The 18,542-nt window shown below is 34.4% G+C and overlaps 1 protein-coding gene and 1 long non-coding RNA gene across 15 annotated transcripts in view; one reads left to right on the forward strand and one right to left on the reverse strand.

Moving 5' to 3' along the window:
• Positions 1 to 12,370, forward strand: part of LOC117212926 (kinesin-like protein KIF13B) — a 154,629-nt gene extending 142,259 nt beyond the window's left edge. For 3 of the 11 annotated variants that reach the window (XM_033458076.1, XM_033458077.1, XM_033458078.1), the window contains exons 20-27: positions 341 to 509; positions 6,968 to 7,119; positions 7,880 to 8,213; positions 8,573 to 8,838; positions 8,958 to 9,141; positions 9,232 to 9,429; positions 9,538 to 9,702; positions 9,934 to 11,354. In XM_033458076.1, the coding sequence (XP_033313967.1) occupies positions 341 to 509; positions 6,968 to 7,119; positions 7,880 to 8,213; positions 8,573 to 8,838; positions 8,958 to 9,141; positions 9,232 to 9,429; positions 9,538 to 9,702; positions 9,934 to 10,022 (1,557 nt within the window). In that variant the 3' untranslated portion in view covers positions 10,023 to 11,354. Of the gene's footprint in view, positions 1 to 340; positions 510 to 980; positions 996 to 2,730; positions 2,749 to 5,282; positions 5,358 to 6,967; positions 7,120 to 7,879; positions 8,214 to 8,572; positions 8,839 to 8,957; positions 9,142 to 9,231; positions 9,430 to 9,537; positions 9,703 to 9,933 lie in introns of all 11 variants that reach the window. The other 8 variants (XM_033458071.1, XM_033458073.1, XM_033458072.1 and 5 more) reach the window with 6 other exon arrangements.
• LOC117212928 lies at positions 749 to 5,269 on the reverse strand. 4 transcript variants are annotated; one of them, XR_004488555.1, is made up of 3 exons: positions 4,971 to 5,269; positions 1,601 to 1,819; positions 749 to 1,527 (listed from the first exon to the last, which is right to left on the reverse strand). It is a non-coding gene; the product is annotated as an uncharacterized LOC117212928 (long non-coding RNA). The 4 variants fall into 4 exon arrangements; XR_004488556.1 differs by lacking the exon at positions 4,971 to 5,269 and adding an exon at positions 3,460 to 3,934; XR_004488554.1 differs by lacking the exon at positions 4,971 to 5,269 and adding an exon at positions 2,475 to 2,773.
• Positions 12,371 to 18,542: the final 6,172 nt, after the last annotated feature.

Here is an 18,542-nt window from a genome sequence, read left to right on the forward strand (position 1 = left end):
CAGTAGTAGTTTTAGACATTGTAGTATCATTAGTTTCAAAATTTCATTGTATTCACTATCCTGTCACTTTTTCTAAATTATCACGGTTTGTCTAGAATCATTTGGCCATATAAACACCTCAGTACACTTAACGAAGATGATATTTGAAAGAAATGTTTTCATTAACTTTTTTAATTTTGTAAATGGTTGAAGAATGTAAAAGAGGGAGGGGTCACTTGTGATGTTGTTTATAATTGGGATAAGGCCTTGAACGGCTGATTGATTTTGGACAGACTATAGTTAAATCATACAGTATCTCCTGAGATAGAGATAAGTAACGTGATACGCCGACTACTTGCAGATCATGAGATCCGATACCTCGATGGACTCTTTGAACGTTACGCGTTCTGAAAGCGTGACTGATCTCAACACAGAGTTGAACGGGCTGCTTCATTCGCGACGTGCATCCACGGGTCACACCAGAAACGATGAGAACTTCGTTTCTGCGCCGGCTAAACCATTCGGAATCGGTAAGCAAACTTTTCATTTTTATCCATTACATTTTTCCAACGAAACATTTCCAAACAACAAATTCAGCGATCATACGTTCTATGATTTCTTAATTGCACATCCAACTGAAAGTGTATGAAATAATTATATGCTTGATATTTAACGTTGGTAACAATGAGCAATTTTGGAAGAATATATAATTTATGAAATCATAGAAGATAAATGAAATTTTGATTGATACTCAAGTTAGAAGCTAATATAAACGATAAACGAAGGATTCTTTTTTTTTATTATTATTCACACAAAATATTCACTCATACAATTCATTTTCTCATTCATTAGTTCACCGTTCATTTTGTAGTAATCCATTTTATTAATTCGATCGATTGCATATATCACTTAATTCTTCGATTGTGTAATGGCAATAGAATTAACATCTTACTATTGTTCATAATAACTTTTAACAATATCTCCAACGGTGCTACCATAAGCACGCCAACAAAGAGGTAATTCCCAAGATTTCTTGCAAGAGAGTTCTTTTGCTACGCAAGCGTTTTTGCCATGATGTTGATGAAGGCGTAGCTAATTTAGCAAAAGGAATATTATTTTGTTTCGTTATTAACGCTGCTCTATGATCGACGACAGAGCTTGCTACCTGGGCGCAGAATTTTACGCTAAATGGATTGCTACTTTACATTAAAAGTTCGAACGAATTTTAATTATCGACGTTTTAGTTCTTTTTCTCTCTCTCTTTTTTTCTTTTCCTTTTACTTTTTTTCTAATTTTGTTTGGATATCTTTATGACTTATAATCTTATGCGAATCCATCATTTGATTGAATGCAACATCTTAGTTTGCTTAAATCACAATTTGAATTATTAATAATATTTAAACGCTTTGATAAATTTTAATGGCACTGTGTTTTGAGGACCTTAGTCTTAGAATAATATATCGACATACGTTTTACGATCACTTCTCGTTGCCTTGATTTTTTGCTTTCTTGAATTATATTCGACGAAAAAAGTCTATTCATTCATTTCTGAAATGTGGCTTATGCAATGTTTCTTAATATATTATACATATATATATATATATATTTATAAATATACCACCTTGCCATGATAGTCACTCTAAGATTTGCCCTAGTTTTTGATTGTCTTAAAATTCCACTGTTATGTCCTCCTTTGGTATTAGATATGTTGTTTCTGAATAATGGAAGATGTTCATTTCATACGTTTCCTTTTTCGTTCGTTTTTATTATTGAGATTTCATGTCATCCATCGTTAGCGTTTCCTTATATCGTGTCCACTGGAAATCAAATTTACTTCTATCTTTAAAATAAAAAGAGTTTTCTCTATATTCGTTTACAGAAGCGTTACGCGTGCTCTCAATTTTCAACCCTTTTGATAAATTTTGCGTTTAGGATAGATCAAAATATTGCAATATTTTATTTATTGCAATATTTAAAATTTTCAGAAAATACTCGATAACAAATCGTACTATTTGTTAATTCACCGATATTATTTCTAATATTAAATAATATTAATTAATATTTCTAATATAAAAAAAAAGAGATTTCCAAGTAATAAAAATTCTATGAAATTCTACTGAATTCTATGTATGAAAAAGAAGAACACCATACAAGGAAATCGCTCAATCACTTAGAACAGACACGATCAAACAGATCGATCACTCTCCTTAACGATGTTTGGTAAAACCGATCTCCCTCTTAGCGAATTACCACTACACATTGGAACTTCGTATTTATTCTATTTACAGCTTCTATCATACTGTTATGTCACCACGCTATGTTCAACTTTTACGCACGATTTTTGCCACTATTTAGCAACGTTTATTGAAGCTTTCCTAGTAAAAAAAAAATCACGTGAACCGTGATATCATGCAAGAAAGGGGAGAGAGAGAGAGAGGGAGAGAGAGGGGCGGGCCTAAAGAGAGTTGAGCATGGTAAAAAGAAAAACGACCTACTGTTTTTTTCTTCAGATCCGCCTTTACTATAGCGTTTATTAGCAGCGATATTTACAAAAAAAAAGCTCCACCACTTGTTACAGAGCCTCTTTGATAACGTTAATTAACGAGCCTTATTGATAATCAGCAGAATTTTGTAGCAAAATTAACACGAACGAGTCCAAGCGATTATATCAATAATACGCAACTTATATCTCTGTTCCTCTGTTTATAACACTACGTCTACTACTTCTACAACTATTTCGGCCCACGCAAGGCTCCATTCTGAACTCAGGTAAAATGGAGTCTTGATTGATATTTGATTGATGCCGTAACAGGCAGTGACGATTTAGTATATAAATATGTCTCGTGAGTGGTTGAGTCTGTCTGTTGTTTTAGTTCTTCCAGTGCGCCTTAAATATATATATATGTGTATATAGTGTGTCGATGGTGCTGCACTTCTATTTTCTTTTTTTTTTTTTTTTTTTTGTGATCCTAGCAATGTTCAGAACCAGAAGTGATTCGTATCATCAAAGAAAATACAAGATTTTCATGATTTTCTATTTGTTTCAAGCTCTTATTATCATAGCATGAAAATCAAATTATGTGTATTGTAATACACATGGACTAGGGATAAAAACAAAAGAACATCTTAAACCTATCGATTAAATCTATCGATTGTATCTAGAACTATCTTCTAGTTACTATTTATTGTAACTAGCGCATCTGCATATAGATGGCGAGCGTGAACTCACGTTGTCATTTTCAATAAAAATCGTATTACGAATGTTTCGCTTCAAATGATCTAAACTCTAGTTCTGAAAATTGCTGATGCCTTCTCTGTCTATGTGTCTATGTGTCGAACGCTGTTTCATTGCAACGAGAGCAAATGCTGTTTTAGTTTCACGATTTTACTGTTGCATGCCGAATGCGTTTCCTTGTGTGCCTCTAAGCAAGCATATATCGGCTCGTCTATGTTCATGCGGACTGTTTCTCTTTGGCTCACGTCTTTTACACGATGATTTGTCTGCGTTGCTGATCATGATCGACGCTTAACGAAAGTCACGTCAACGCATTGCAAACGCAAGATGAAAGAACGATCTTCTCTCGTGTCTATCGCAGTATCTATCAGAGATCACCATGCGTAGAAATCATGTTCACTAGCACTGTATATCACGACTATGACTATCTATAATCTATACTATACTATATCACGAATCGCAGTCGAAAAGCATGGGTATTTGAACAATTCTTTCGCAAAAGTTTTTTACTAGAATAGAAACGATTTCTATAGTTCTGTTTTTCTTATCTTTTTCTTTTTTCTTACTTTTTTTTTTTTGAAATCTTTTTCTTCTTTTTATCGACGACTCGTCGAAGTTTGAGATAAGAAACAAAATTCGTAACGTTCGACGAGTTATCGATATTGGTATCTATGTTTTAAGACTGAATTTAAGAGTGAACCAGCGTGCATAAGATGTTTTTCTTTTTTCTATCATGATCGAATTATAGTCGAAGAGTAAAAAAAGAACAAATTAAGAAAGACGAATAAGATGGCTTGTAAAGTTGTTCTACTTTTACTGTCTCTACCTGTGAATGTGCTATTAAGCGATATTTTAGAAACAGACGTAGGGTAACTGTATCATATATGTGTACATATATATATATAAATATTTATTGATTAATGATTTAGGTGGACGTGCTTCTGAAAAACAATTCAGGATCTTTTTTTTTGTATTATGAATATTTCCTTAATTAAACGATATTGTTGGTCTTAATTAATTAAAGCAACTAAATTGTTTTTCATTGAAGCGAAGAAGAAGGAAGAAACTTACAAGTAACTAAGAAAATGGGAAGATATATCTCAAAGAAGGGAATAAATATTTATTCGTATTCGGAAGAAGAATTTAGCCAACTATTCTTTATGACGAAAGACCCATTTTCTTTATCCGCAGGAAGAATTAGTTTAAAGTCGAACGAAGCGAAGAAATACAAGCAGACAAGTTGAGAATGGTGTAGGGGGCAAAATTAAGAGTAATTTAGTACTGCATGAGATTATTGTTTCGGCCATAGTGAAGCATGCTTTGCGGGAGGATAGAGTCTACATATTTAATGCTATCGACTGTACAGTAAAAATCCAAGGAAGATACCGCATTGAGAAGAGCTCGAGATCAATACCACTTTTGACTTTAAACTAATAAAATGCTATCGTTAGCATACTTTATGACAAATCCACGATGCATATGAGATCATAAATTACGATCAGATCTCTTCGTTAATGATATTTCTACGTTAGTTTCCTCTGGATAAATTGAAATTTCTAATCGTACGAAATAACTTTGAATTTTAGAAGATTCCCAACAAATATTTTCTCGAATAAGATCAGGAAAAATATATTTCGAGTTTTAATCAACGTATCGGTGCATTTTGGATTGGTTAAAGAATGGCGAGTTAAATCGTTTCACGTGTACAAAGAATCTCAAAATGAGAAAGCAACGAAGAAACGATTTGAAATTGTACCTCTGCAATATTTTCTACTAAATTTTACAAATATTTGTACGCGGCTGTAATAACTGCTGTCGACACGAATATCTTCGATATAAGACGCAAAAGGTGTACATCGTACGCTGATCTGGTTTGCCTGATTGTATCAAGTGTCTTCTAGCCTACAGGCATGATCGATCACGCGTGACAAGCCTGCAAACAGAAAGAAAGAAAAATAAGAAAGGTTTTGTCGAAGGCTCGCCATTAAGAGGAGAACAAAAATGTAGTGTTTAGCGATCGACGAGAAAAACCGAGTGCCGTGTAATCAGTACGTCTATCTCCTTTCAGCGAGACCAACCTTCCTGAATTTGAACCTGAATCTCAACTCATTGACACGTCTGCAACAATCCACCTCTGCCAAGTGTAGGTGACACTCGCTGTTGATGGCTCTTTCGAACTGGCATTGCCACGAGAATTCATCGATTTTATTTCAAATTATTCGTGTAAATTCTCGCGGAAATTTCGTATCTTTCGTAAGAATGCGAGGATCTATGGATCCTCACCTCTGAAAGAATCGAAATGGTCCAGGGGTTTAACGCAGCTCGAAAATAAGTTGGCAGATATTTTAAGGAAAGAAATTTCCTCTATTCATTTTTCATGCAATTTAAGCCTTTCTCCAATATTTTCTATCAAACGTCTTATCTTTCTGCTTCGATAATAGAATAGTAACGTATATATATATATATCAGTGATAAGGTAGAATTTCATACTCTTAGCTTTCACATTCAGCAACGAAGCTAACAATAGTATCAGTAGATGGACACTGCTAAGTATTAGAATTTTTCTAGAAGCTAATTTACTGGAGAAAGGATTAAAAATTAATATTCGTTGAATTTAATGAATTTCTGAAAATCGTCGATTTTCTAAATCAATGTGGCGAGTTTGAAAGAGTCCATTCGATCATTCTCGTAGTGATTAGTAGATCGTTTCGTTTCCTTACTCCTTATTTCGATTATTACGTAGCACTACGATAACAGATATCGATAAGAATCACGATTCGTTTTCTTTTTCTTCTTTTCTTCCGTATTTATCATTTTTCTCCGTAGTTATTGTCCTTTATCGGAACTGCAGCCTCGCTGTGCCGCAGTGCATAGTCTCCGTATGTGTTCGATGTTTTATCGCTTTCGATTACCATACGGTACCTTTCTCACCCTCTGTTTTACGTTTCTTCCAGGCTGCCTTATATTCCACGTATTATGTGCTTGGATCTTCCGAATCTTTATAGTATCTTCATTTCGAGCACTTGCTTCGATTCTCGAGTACAAAATTTGGCCTCACACGGATCATTCTGACACGTACAGAAATACACACGTTTTATCAGAAGTAGAACGAAGAAATATACTGTTAGGTGCAAGACGAGAAACAATCGAACATTATCAATACACGAAATTAGCGTATAGGATGAGACACGTGACCGAAAACATTTTGATAATTACGCAAGTACTAATTACAGACTGTGGATTTTTATGGAAATTACGGGAAATTTGTAAATGCAAAAACGTACAGAACGCAATATCAACAAGACAATAGTACAAGGACACTTTGTGAATAAAGAATAAAAGATAAATGATAATTTAATTAGAAAAAGAAATCGTCGAATACGTGGAATATACCCGTTTATCCTTTTCATTCTTTTTTTTTCTTTTTTCTTTAGGAACAGCATGGACCACATTCCTTTTGTTCGATATTATTGCAATCACTGATAAATGTGTATCAGAACCGACCTGGCACCTTTTAGTGTGATCATAAACCCGATTAAATGGATGTTTGATATGTTGGAACCCAAAAGAAGGAATAAATCTAAATAAACGAGCAATCACAAATCAATCGATTCTTCCCTTTTACTTTTAATCAATTTTTCTTTATTCACGGTGGCCAGATCGGCCCTGATATTCTTTACAATTTCTCACAGTCTTCGCAAGAGCGATATAATCACATGCGACTTTTATTGACTTGATAATGTTCGTTTTTAGCATCTCCGAATATGGTCGGTGGCAAATTGGGTCTACGAATGACCACTCTGCACGAGGAAACATCGAACACTGGCAACCAGTTGTCGACGCCCGTACACGACGAGGACGAAGAGAAGAGCGACGCTGATTACTCGGAATACGACTCGTACCAGGTAGTACGCGTTTTTAAATTTCGAAAATACATTGGAAATAGTTTATATTTGAATCGTTGTCTTTGTTACGTGATCGATATATTCGTATTCTCTTAAAAAAAAAAAAAAAAGACTTATATATAACAAATTACCATTTCGAGTCTTAAGTTTGAAGTTTCTACAGTTTTAGTTAAGCTTTGAAATTTTTGCTAGATTCGATCATCTTCGTAAAGAAATATTTTATTTATTATTCGTATATCGTATATCTTATCATTTATCTGAATAATTTCTATGCAGTTTTAAAATTTGATGAATTTAAACTTAGAGGAACATAAACGTGAGGAGCATAAAAAGTGAAAACGGATCGTCTATGGTCAGACACGCTCTTGCAGTAAACGTAACAAAAATTGTGGTATTTCTATTTTCTTTTGAAAGAACGATACCACGAAGTTTGTATTCATATGTTGGCGAACGATTCTAATAATTAATTTTTTAAAAAGCAATTCTTAGAAAACTTAACCATTAGAATATCACAGACAGTGAAATTGTTAACTTTGTTTAGAGAAGAAACATTGTATCTGTATCTAGAGATCTGAATCCGTGAAAAGAAACGGTACAAAAATACAAATGCGATTAAATACTACTACAGGTATAAAAATGAACAAATCGTCGAGAAATATCAAGTACAATTGTTTCTCCTCTTTGTCTACGATTAGAAAAAAGTTATTAAGCCCCACGATATCATCTTTGTCACAATCAAATCACACGCGATTACGTTCAGGCACCGGCGAAACCAGTAAAACCGCTAACTTCTTCACGCACACTGGATTCTCTTGTCGAACTTCAATCGACGAAGATCAACACGCCAAGCATGAGCAGCAGCGGCTACGGTTCACAAGCGGTGTCTACGACCAATCTCACGTCCGAGGACTCCATCTCCGTTAAATCTATCAGCGTGGACGAGACACCAGACCTGGAATACAGAAATCTGTTGGATTATAAGAAACCAGAGAGAATGGACAGCTCACTGGTGGAGGAAACGCCGGAGGAATATATGGGTGAAGTGACTAACGCGTTGGGCAACTTAAACGTGATGGAGAACACTTGCGGCGAGGGTTAGTTGAATGGCTCTCGAAAGAGCAAATACTTAAAGTATACATTCTTGTTAAGATGAGCGTCGCGTGAATTAGTTACTGAGAGATTGTATCGTAAGGGAAGAATAAGGGAGGAAGAAATAGAATAGTCGAAGTTTAACAGGTTAATGAGAACAGAAGAGTTTAAAGGTTGTTGTTTGCTATTTCAGATTTACTTAAAATCCAGGGATTGATAGATCTTTATGCATTTATGAGAAATTTGAAATCCGTTTTTAGAAAACGTTTAGTATACAGTTTCTCTCCCCATTGATTTAATTTTTTTTTTTTAATTTTATAAACATACAAACATATATGTAAAATGGATCTTTTGTATATCGCAGAACATACTAGAAAGAACTTAGACGAGACAGGTGCCTACATGGACGCAGACATCGACAGTCCGGTTTCTTCGACGAAAAGCGATGGCGATGCAAATACCAATGTGTCGCGTACAAGTTCTACTCATCGTCAGAAGAAGGATATACCAAGTCAGGGTTTGAGCAACAGAAGGAAAAGCGACATGGAGATTAGTCAGGCATCGAATTCTGGAGAAGACAGCCCTCTGGAGGGTAGCTCGGTTGTACATACGAAGCTACCACCAGGAAAGGTAATGTTAATATTTAAGCTATTGAACGAACATATATATCGCGTACATTATTCGTGTCGAATTGACTAATATGTCAAATTAAATCGACTAATCTTATAATGTTAATCTGACGATTACAGGTCGTACGTCGAAGGAAAGCTTCTACTAGCACAGGAAGGCCTACGAGTTCTCAGCACAGGGCTTCATTCCCCATGGTCCGTCCACAAGTTTCAGAGAGCAAAGCAGCAGCACGACTCGAACAATCAATGCAACCTAACATTCCCTATGAGAACGGTGACAACAGCTCCTCTGAACGAATCGATGGTAAATAACTATTGATAGCAACAAAGTAACTAGCGTTTGTTAACGAATCTTTAATAAAATTTCGCCTCTGTTTCTATAAAAATTTAATAGACGACGTGAGCGACAAGAGTTCAGCTTTTGGATCGAGACACGACTTAAGTAGAGTCGAAACTCCGCTCCCGGATTGGGTTATAGTTGGTGAATCGGTGCTGGTTCGCCCATACAGCTATTCTGGTGTCATAGCGTACGTTGGCCCAACAGAGTTTGCATCCGGGACGTGGATAGGAGTTGAACTCGATGCCCCGACAGGTAACGTTCGCTTTTATTATCTTCACGTTTCTATGAAATAAAAAAAAAAACGTTTTTAATAGATAAAAAAAAGAGAAGTAGTTGAGGAAATTAATTTCATTGTTACAGGTAAAAACGATGGTGCTGTGAATGGCCATAGGTACTTCACGTGTCGACCGAAATGCGGTATCTTCGTTAAAGTGGACAAACTAATTCAGGACAAACGTGGCCGAGCACTTAGAAACTATGTCTCTGTCCCTCAACCTGCACCGATGCGTCGAAGCGTCAGCAGAGGTACGAAGAATATTTTACATAAAAAGCTATAACAGAATAACTTAATGTGCAATTATTACAAAATAATCAACTACTTTCTTTTAAATTCGAAGATAAACTCTGCAAACGGGAAGATAAATTTGCACGACGTAGCGAAATTAATACAAACCTGGCAAAAACTTAGAAATATTACGTCTTCCGAGTGCTTTGAAGTATTATAAATTTATGTCAATATATAATCGAATGCTCCAGGTGAAGGTTTACATTCCTTGCACCGAAGTCGAAGCCGAGGGGAGGGCCTTTCAACGACAGGCACGCGATCTTCTCCACGGGGCAAGTAAACGGATCACAACGCCGCTTCACCAGTAACTTCGTTCTACTAATAAGCCACTAAATATCCTAATTGCTACATGCCTATGATATGTGTAGCAGCAGTGTTTCAGTCCCTTAGACATTAGGGCAGTTATGGATTAATTAATACTTATAAATATTACTTGAAATATTAGGTCATTGTAATGTGTATCACACAAAGCATGGGACGTTCTGTCAAAGAAACTTTTTTTCTGGTGTTTTTTTTTTTTCTCGAACAGAACATGCTGTTCTGAAAGCATAGTATCTACAACTACTTCGCATCTTCAGTAGCATAGCGAGAGCGAGAGAGAGAGCGAGTATAGCGCGAAAGGGAGAGAGAGAAAGAGTGAGAGAGAATGAGTATTAAACAAAAAGCGCAAGAAACATCGATACGAAGAAAAGTTTCGTCTTTGCGTATCGAAAGTCAGCGAACGATGTTCAATCGAATATATATATAGTATATATATATATATATAATTTGTAAGCATTCCACAAAAAACTTTTAATTTTAACGACTGGGATGATGAGCCATTTACTTTTTACATAAGACGAAGCATCATTTAGTTCGCGTATTAATTGTACATTTTTTAACACTAATTGAAGAAATAGGGAAAAACAGAGTCAGTTATTTTGATCGTAATCTTCTACCATTGGTGGTAAATCAAGGCTCGTTTTAAACAATAATATTCCATAATTTCTAAGCACCGATTGCATTTAAAAGAAAAGAAAAAGAAACAGAATAAATATCGACACGAATATTAAATATATTACAATATGTACAATAATCATATGAATTAAAATAAAAAAAAAGAAATAACAATTTGGCAATTTTATGGAAATTGCCAGTGAATATATATATAAATAGACAGAATATGAAAGACACTCTCCAAAATTGCCGGGCCGGTAATTTGAAACAATGGAGATGTAGCCAACAGAGGAATAAATCACACGGGACGGCCAAAAACTAAAATAAATGTGAAGATGATGATTCTTTTCATGAGACACGAATTTACCGCGTTGCGTAGATTATTTAAAGATTTTATATGTATACAATTGTTTCATATATATTGTATTTTTTTAGCGCAATCTGTTAAGTTCCTTTTTATTGTAACATACAATTATTGTCCTCTGTCCAGCATTACGTTGTTAACGCGAACATGACACGCAATTAATTTATACGGCGCAAAAGTGTATGGAAGAAACTGTGCGTGTTGCATGACGATATAAATTGAAGATAAAAAAAGAAATTCACATTGGCTATCGTCTCTGTCGTAAGTGATTGTCAGTGTTGGTCATCGATCGATTAAAATCTTAACAAATTAGACACAAGTTATTCTTGCGTAACAGCAACTAGTTTGTTGATAAAACAAGCGAAATTTTACAAATTACGAGTTATCTGTTTCTGTATATTATAAAATCATAAAAAACAATATCGTACACTAATATTATTAATTGCTAAAATATCGTGCAAGAAGATCCACAGAGCAAGGATAATAAAAAAGTCAACGTTTCTTACAAATGTTCATAACAAAAGACGATTGATAATGCAATATTACATTATAGAGTTCCAAGATTAAATAGCAATTTTAATCGTTAATTGTGATTACACTTAGTTGAATGAAATTTTCATCGTCAATGACAATTAATTGTAATCATTGATTATCAATTACGTAGTAATTGTTGCCCGATGCTGGCATTGATTCACAACAATCGATTCGCTGGCTAATGTGAATCGTCTCTGAGTGCAACACGATCACATAGGGTCGCAATACTAGATTCGTAAGTTTTAGATAGTAGAGATCGAATTAAAGAAAATGAAAAAACACACGAGCTTGCTTGATCGTATCTTGAATTAGCGTCACGTCAAACTGCGTTGATTCGACGTTATTTCTTTCTTTCTCTGTTCTTTATCGTGGCGAATTGTCCACGATTCGTTGCACTTGACTCTTCTTGATTCTTGGCTGAATTTTCACCGCGAAACGACTCTAATATACATATATGTATATATATTTGATACATTTCAAACGTGATTTTTGCTCAGTACGACGATGACGATACTGATTTCTCGTTCGACAATGAATTAAATAAAAAAAAAAAGAAGCGAAGAAGAAGAAGAAGAAGAAGGAGATAAGTAAAGCACTGTGAAAAGATATAACGGCGATAGATGGTCAAAGGTGTCGCGTATAAGAGAAAAATCAAACGACGGTATCGCATATTTTTTTTAATTTATCGAATAGATCGTGTGGAGTACAAGAAAGATGCGAAAATAGAAAGAAAGGAGGGGGGAAAAAGGTTAAACGTGTAACGAAGAAATGAACGTCGAATGAAAGAAGCTAATTAATCATCATAAAGATTAAGATATAATCGTAAAGAAACGAAAGAAAAGAAAGAAAAAAGAAAGAAAGAAAATTCGCCCAAATTGTGAACATCAACCAAAAAAAAAAAAAAAAAAAAAGAAAAAAATAACCATAACAAGAACAACAACTTCTGTCCAATTAGAACAATACTAAACGCTATCAATAATGAACATATATTACTGTATGTAATACTTATTGAATATAAATAATAAACTCTCGCCTGCGACGCGACGTTTCCTTGGTCATACGGCGATTAAAAGACGAGAGACTTGCGGTTGTTGCTTTCGTGTGCACGCGTATTATCATAAACGAATAGAATAAACGAAGTAAAGATGGTAAAGATAAAAATACGAACGCGTATTTTACACGAAAGGGAAACGCCGCGGGCGAAGGTATCTCTGTCCATTTTTTGGTAATTCAAGAATATTAATGATGAAAGAAAATTAAGACTCACAAATGTCACAGTGATGCTACATGCCTACCTGGCATATAGGATTAATAGAGTCTCCTTTAAGTTTCAGACAACGCGTTACACTTTTCTGTTCTTTTTTTCTTTTTTCTTAGGTTCTTTTTCTCCGCTATCGTTACGATGAGAAATTATATACATACATAGAATTGAAACATAGTAAAATTTAATTTCTAATAATTGTAAAATGTTCGATCGTCTGCTTATAAATATTTTCTAATAATTAACTAATTTTATTGTAATAGCTAAAAATTGTACATATATGATTACTTTCGTTTTCTGTGTTTTCTTTTCTTTCTTATTAATTTTGTCTGTTTATTTCCAATTATATCTCGCAGTGGAGCATCTAGCATCGACGGAGCTTACACAGCCTATTCCATCCCACGATAAGACAATGTCCATTTTTATCGTTATTAATTATCTAATATGATAATCGTTCAACAACTATACTTTGTACCCTAACGGATCCTAGAATAATATTTTCGACCAATCGGTTTTACGAATGTCTCTGGAAGACTTCCGAGTTTAACATTATCCCTTTCATCTGAAAGCAAAGCTGCTGCAGCCACAGACAAACACACACAACACACGGTCTAAGTTCCAAACGAAAATCAGTGAGAAAGAAACGAATAAAATGATGAAAGAAAGAGACGAAGACGCGAACAAGTGAAATAAATAAACAACGTTGAAACAAAGGGTCGCACGGGTCCATTTTTTTCAGAGTATTAAAGAAAAGAAAAAAAAAAAGTAACAAGACGTAAAATAAAACGCCCTGTAATCTAATCGATTCTCCTAACTATAAAAAGGCTGTGAGACTAATCTTTTGCTGTTTTACGCTGCTCCCTCGTTTTTCTACCCTCGCACTGCTGCCGATTGCATACGCGCGACTTGTGCACGGTACCATTTTACGCGTCCATCAGGCTAGCCATTTTGGCTGGACTTCTCAGAAAGCTGGCATAAGCTCCAACTAAAGAAAACAAATCTTCTTCGTTATTTGTGGAAAGTTTCGCGAGACAATGGTGAACGTGTTATGCCGAAGAATTTTAAAAGCGTAAACCATTTTTGGGAAGTGTGAGTCGAGGAGGTATTTGAGTACTTTTAATTAATAAGTTAAATCTGTACTCTAAATTATATGTCTGTTTCGTACTTCAAATTGTGGAATAGACTTGAGAATTTTTTTATTTATGGATAATATGATCATGAAGACAATGTTGATAAAAATTGAAGGTAATTTGAAGTATGTGACGAAATTGGAATGTTTAACTTGCAGTAACTTGCTTACATATTTCTATATCTTTTACATTCTCTTTTATTTGTTTATCATCGTAATATGGTATTTTATTATCGCGTCATTAATTTGAAGATGTTCGTGTTACGATATAATCATCAGAGCATTGTTATACTTGTTGATAAACGATAATCAATCTGTGATTGATGAGTATTAAGGAGTAATAAGTTAGAGAAAAAATTAATGTTTACAAATTCTAATAATAATCTGATTAACTCAACTCTGGTGCTTTGGTTTGTTAAATACTTTGATTACAAGTACTCCAATACACGATTGATGATTGGCTTAAAGTAAAATTATTCGCGTTTCCAAATTTCAGAGAACTGACAAACATCTGTCTACTAAATAGTCGAAATGCTAAAGGATAGCAGTAAAAAAGAAATTGGAAACTTTTGACTTCTTTTCTCCCAAGAAAGTTAGCAAGAATTTAACAGCACGTCTACCAGAAACTTATTTAAAATATCTTTACGGTGTATTAAATATTGTGTAGTAACGTACAAAGTATTTATCAACTATATTGCTTTCATTGGGAGAACATAAAACATGCCTTTTTTTCATCAGGCAACAGTTTATCAATTAAAATTCATTTAATTCTTAATGGTCCATGTGCTAAATTATCGAAATCAAGGATGAAAAATAAGTAAAATAAATAATTTGATACAGCGAAGGAACATACGAAATTTGTATTCATGGGTGATAACCACCAAAATAGCGTTTCTAAAATTGAGAAAGAGATATGCCGAAATATTACAATAAAAGATTGCCACTCTATTATACATTAATATAATCCAAGTAAAAAGTATTTTATATTTAATCGATAAAAATATAATAAAACAATGCAAGGTGATCTCTAAACTAATATAAGGAAATCAATTATACTGCTACATAATATTTAATTGCACTTAATCGCCCAGAAACTTTCCTACAGAATCCTAATTGCTATACCCGCGGAGCCTGCATTTTCCAGTGTCGTCAATTAAACGCGAAGTGCGAGAATGTTAATATTGAATTCGGAACTCTTCTAAAAACGCTTGACGGTGAGAGACTGTTCGAACGATCATCGCTAAATACATTAAACGAAACAAAAGAAAAAAAAATAATAAGAACTCACATATGTACATGTATAATGTAAGCGAGTCGAGATTGGTGTTATATTTTAATATAATGTGTAAAAAAAAAAAAAAGAGCAAATAACAAAAGACAAAGGAGGTATGTGCGCAAACGAAAAAAAGATGCCATCAGACACACACACCGGTATTTAGACGTTTATCGACACAGTATTGTAAGAAAATTGTAGCTACGATGTGCACCAGCTTCACGATAACTCCAGACACCCTCCACCTCCATATTTCCTCACCATCATCCCTTTGATTGTTGTTATTGTATTAGCGATACCGAGACCGACACTCTGTACATTGCAAATTGAATCAATCTGTACGTCGAACATGGTTCGACCAAATAGAATTGTCGACCGTACAATTTTCGTTCATTGTACCTTCTCGAATCCTCGATCTTCGGAAACACGTGTGTATTCTGTTCTAATTTACTTCATAGGGAACAATTGTACGGTAAATTGTCTCCTATCGAGTAAATTATTGTCTCAATTGCTATTGAAAATTATTGTTTCAATGAGACGTTTGAATCGATGACTTTATACAAATTTAATACTAGTATACTTGGATATCTCTGTTGATCGCGTTGATGTATTTGAATATCGGTACTTAATGCAATGAATTAGGCGCATTGATGATATATGATATTACTGCCTCTGAAATATTAAACAATTGATGTTTAAAATTACTCAAATATTTGGTATTCAACATTTTGTGGTACCCGAATATTGGTATTTAATAATCCAAGCACTCGAATACCGGTAATATCAGTAACTTTTGGTATTTGAATATCATTATCCTGTATTCTAGTGGGGTCGAATACCGATACTTGGTATTTTTAAATACATGAATATCAGTATTCGGTATTTTTGGGTGTTCGAGTACAAGTATTTCGAATATCAAAAATCTGAAGTAATTTAATATTGGTACTCTGTATTCTGAGGTATACTAGAATATGAAGGTTAAATATTCTTGAATACTTGAATATCAGTATACTGAGTCATTCGAATATTAAATACTAGTTACATCACTGAGATGTATAATCGGAAATTATAAACATTTCAGTTACAAAGAACAAATTTAATTACATAATTACAAAGTAACTTTTGTTTGAACAAATCATAGCATAATTAGTATTGTCCCATTCAAATTGATCGCCAGCGATCAAAATATTCGCATGAAAAGAAAAGAACATGGAATACATGTACGTTTATTCCGATTGATCGAGGATTCACCCTGTAATAACGTAGAACTCCTCTTCGGACGAGTAGGACGAGAAAAGTTAATAAGAAAAAAAAAACGATTGATACTAGATTGTAAGGATTTTGGGAATTCTCTGTAGATCCGTAGATCGCTGTATCACTCGCTCCGGTACTAGATAACCGGAAATAGGAAAGCCTATTTTTGCATTGCGTGATTAAAGGCAGAAAACGCGTTTAGAGTCAGTTCCCATTCAACTGATATCTATTCGGACGATGTCTTATGTAAGGCTATGGGACGATGCAAGGACGATTCGCGGGATGTTCTGCCATTTTGCCATTACCATGTTCGCGTGATCGAATTATCTGAATGTTTTCACTTTAATCGCAGTGATCCGCTGTATCATTCTTTTTTCTACTCTTCCACGATTCATTTATCCTTAGATTCATGAGCCGAGAACAAAATGGGAACGTTTCTGTCAATATTCTATGTACAGTTGTAGAAATTTGTCTCTGTGTAATATAAATGGATTGATAAAATACATGGATTGAATCAAAATATGCAGATGAATATAAATAATAGTCTGTGTGTGAATAAACTTACCGCTGTCTATAGAGTTTCATTGTACATCCTTTAAATTAATCTTGCATTCGATATTTTCGTAAAAAGCAGGCGTAACATCAATACGAATGCATGTTTGCTTATATAAGGTTAGTAGATTGATATAAAGTTGGTTGATAGGTTGTGTTTTAACAAATGTGTTCAGCAATTAAAAGTTTTCATTTCACCAGTTTTATACTTGGAGGTTAAAAGATATTTAAATGAGAAGGATGTACTACACATTATGAACAAAGAAAAATCAAAAATTAAAAGGAGTAAAAAGATGAAAAATCAAAGGAATAAGGTACCTTGAATATGTGTTAAATGCTATTCTAATAAACATATTAATATTAATTCACACAATACAGTTTCCTGAAAGTGTAGAAAAAAGTACTCAATCAAATACGATCAATACAAAATAACCAGCTCTATAATAAATTCTTCAGAAATTTAAATAATAATTATTACCTGATAATGGTAGAAATCAGATGCAAAATAGCAAAGAACATCAAGCAATCGAACTTAGATCGCCTTGATATTGTAACGATATGTTGCTTCGACTACGTTTGCGAGAACACACTAATATACGATCAGTAACTAAAACTTAACACGAATCATTAAACTTACAAAAACTTTCCAAATCAATTTTCATGAAAAAATAAAGAACTTCAAAAGAAAACGACGCGACGCGACGCGATAATCCATTGCGATTAAGCGGAACAGTCGATAAAGATCGACTCGAATAACGATTATCGAAGTACAGCAAGCGATCGATCAAGCGTCAAAATTCTAACCTCAATCAGTCATAATAGAAGAATTACCAATGAAGAGGACCAGTTATGGAAAAATATGCGAATAATGTGATCGACTTTCAAGGAATTGATATAAGTGCTTGCGAATGCGGTCGAAGTAAAGATCGAAGCCGGGAGTGTAAAATAAAAAGTAAGATAAATCAGAGGCGCTTAGGCGACTTTTATTTCGTGTTACGCATACATATAGTAAACAATTAACACGTCGTCATGACGAAAGATTCAAATTCCATTACTTAGATTATAGTTAGCGATCGAATTAGCATCGTACCTTTTTCGCGCGCACTGGTGCTACAGTGGCCGTTGTACGGAGAACGCTTTCAGAAAGCATCGTGTGATCATTTCTCACACTTGCTCACCCGTGGACATGAACACAACACAACATGACCGAGCACGATTAAAAGAGCCGAGAAAAAGGAAACAAGATCGCGTTACATCGACGAACGTGCTTGTATGGAAGTTAAGTTTAGTCGTGGCTCGATGCAAACTCGCGTTATTGCCATCAATATTGCAGTCTCCTTAGCATTAATCTGACTTAAACCTTACACAAGATATATCAACTAAATTTTCGCCTCATATTTTCAGCACCTATCTTCACGTGTTAGCCTACACGCTTAACCACGAATGGACCCATTTTTATTACTATAGCCTTTATTACGAAGCGAAGGTTTCCTTTCG

The sequence above is a fragment of the Bombus bifarius genome, unplaced genomic scaffold (assembly GCF_011952205.1).
Source record: "Bombus bifarius isolate JDL3187 unplaced genomic scaffold, Bbif_JDL3187 scf7180000008417, whole genome shotgun sequence".
NCBI lineage: Eukaryota > Metazoa > Arthropoda > Insecta > Hymenoptera > Apidae > Bombus > Bombus bifarius.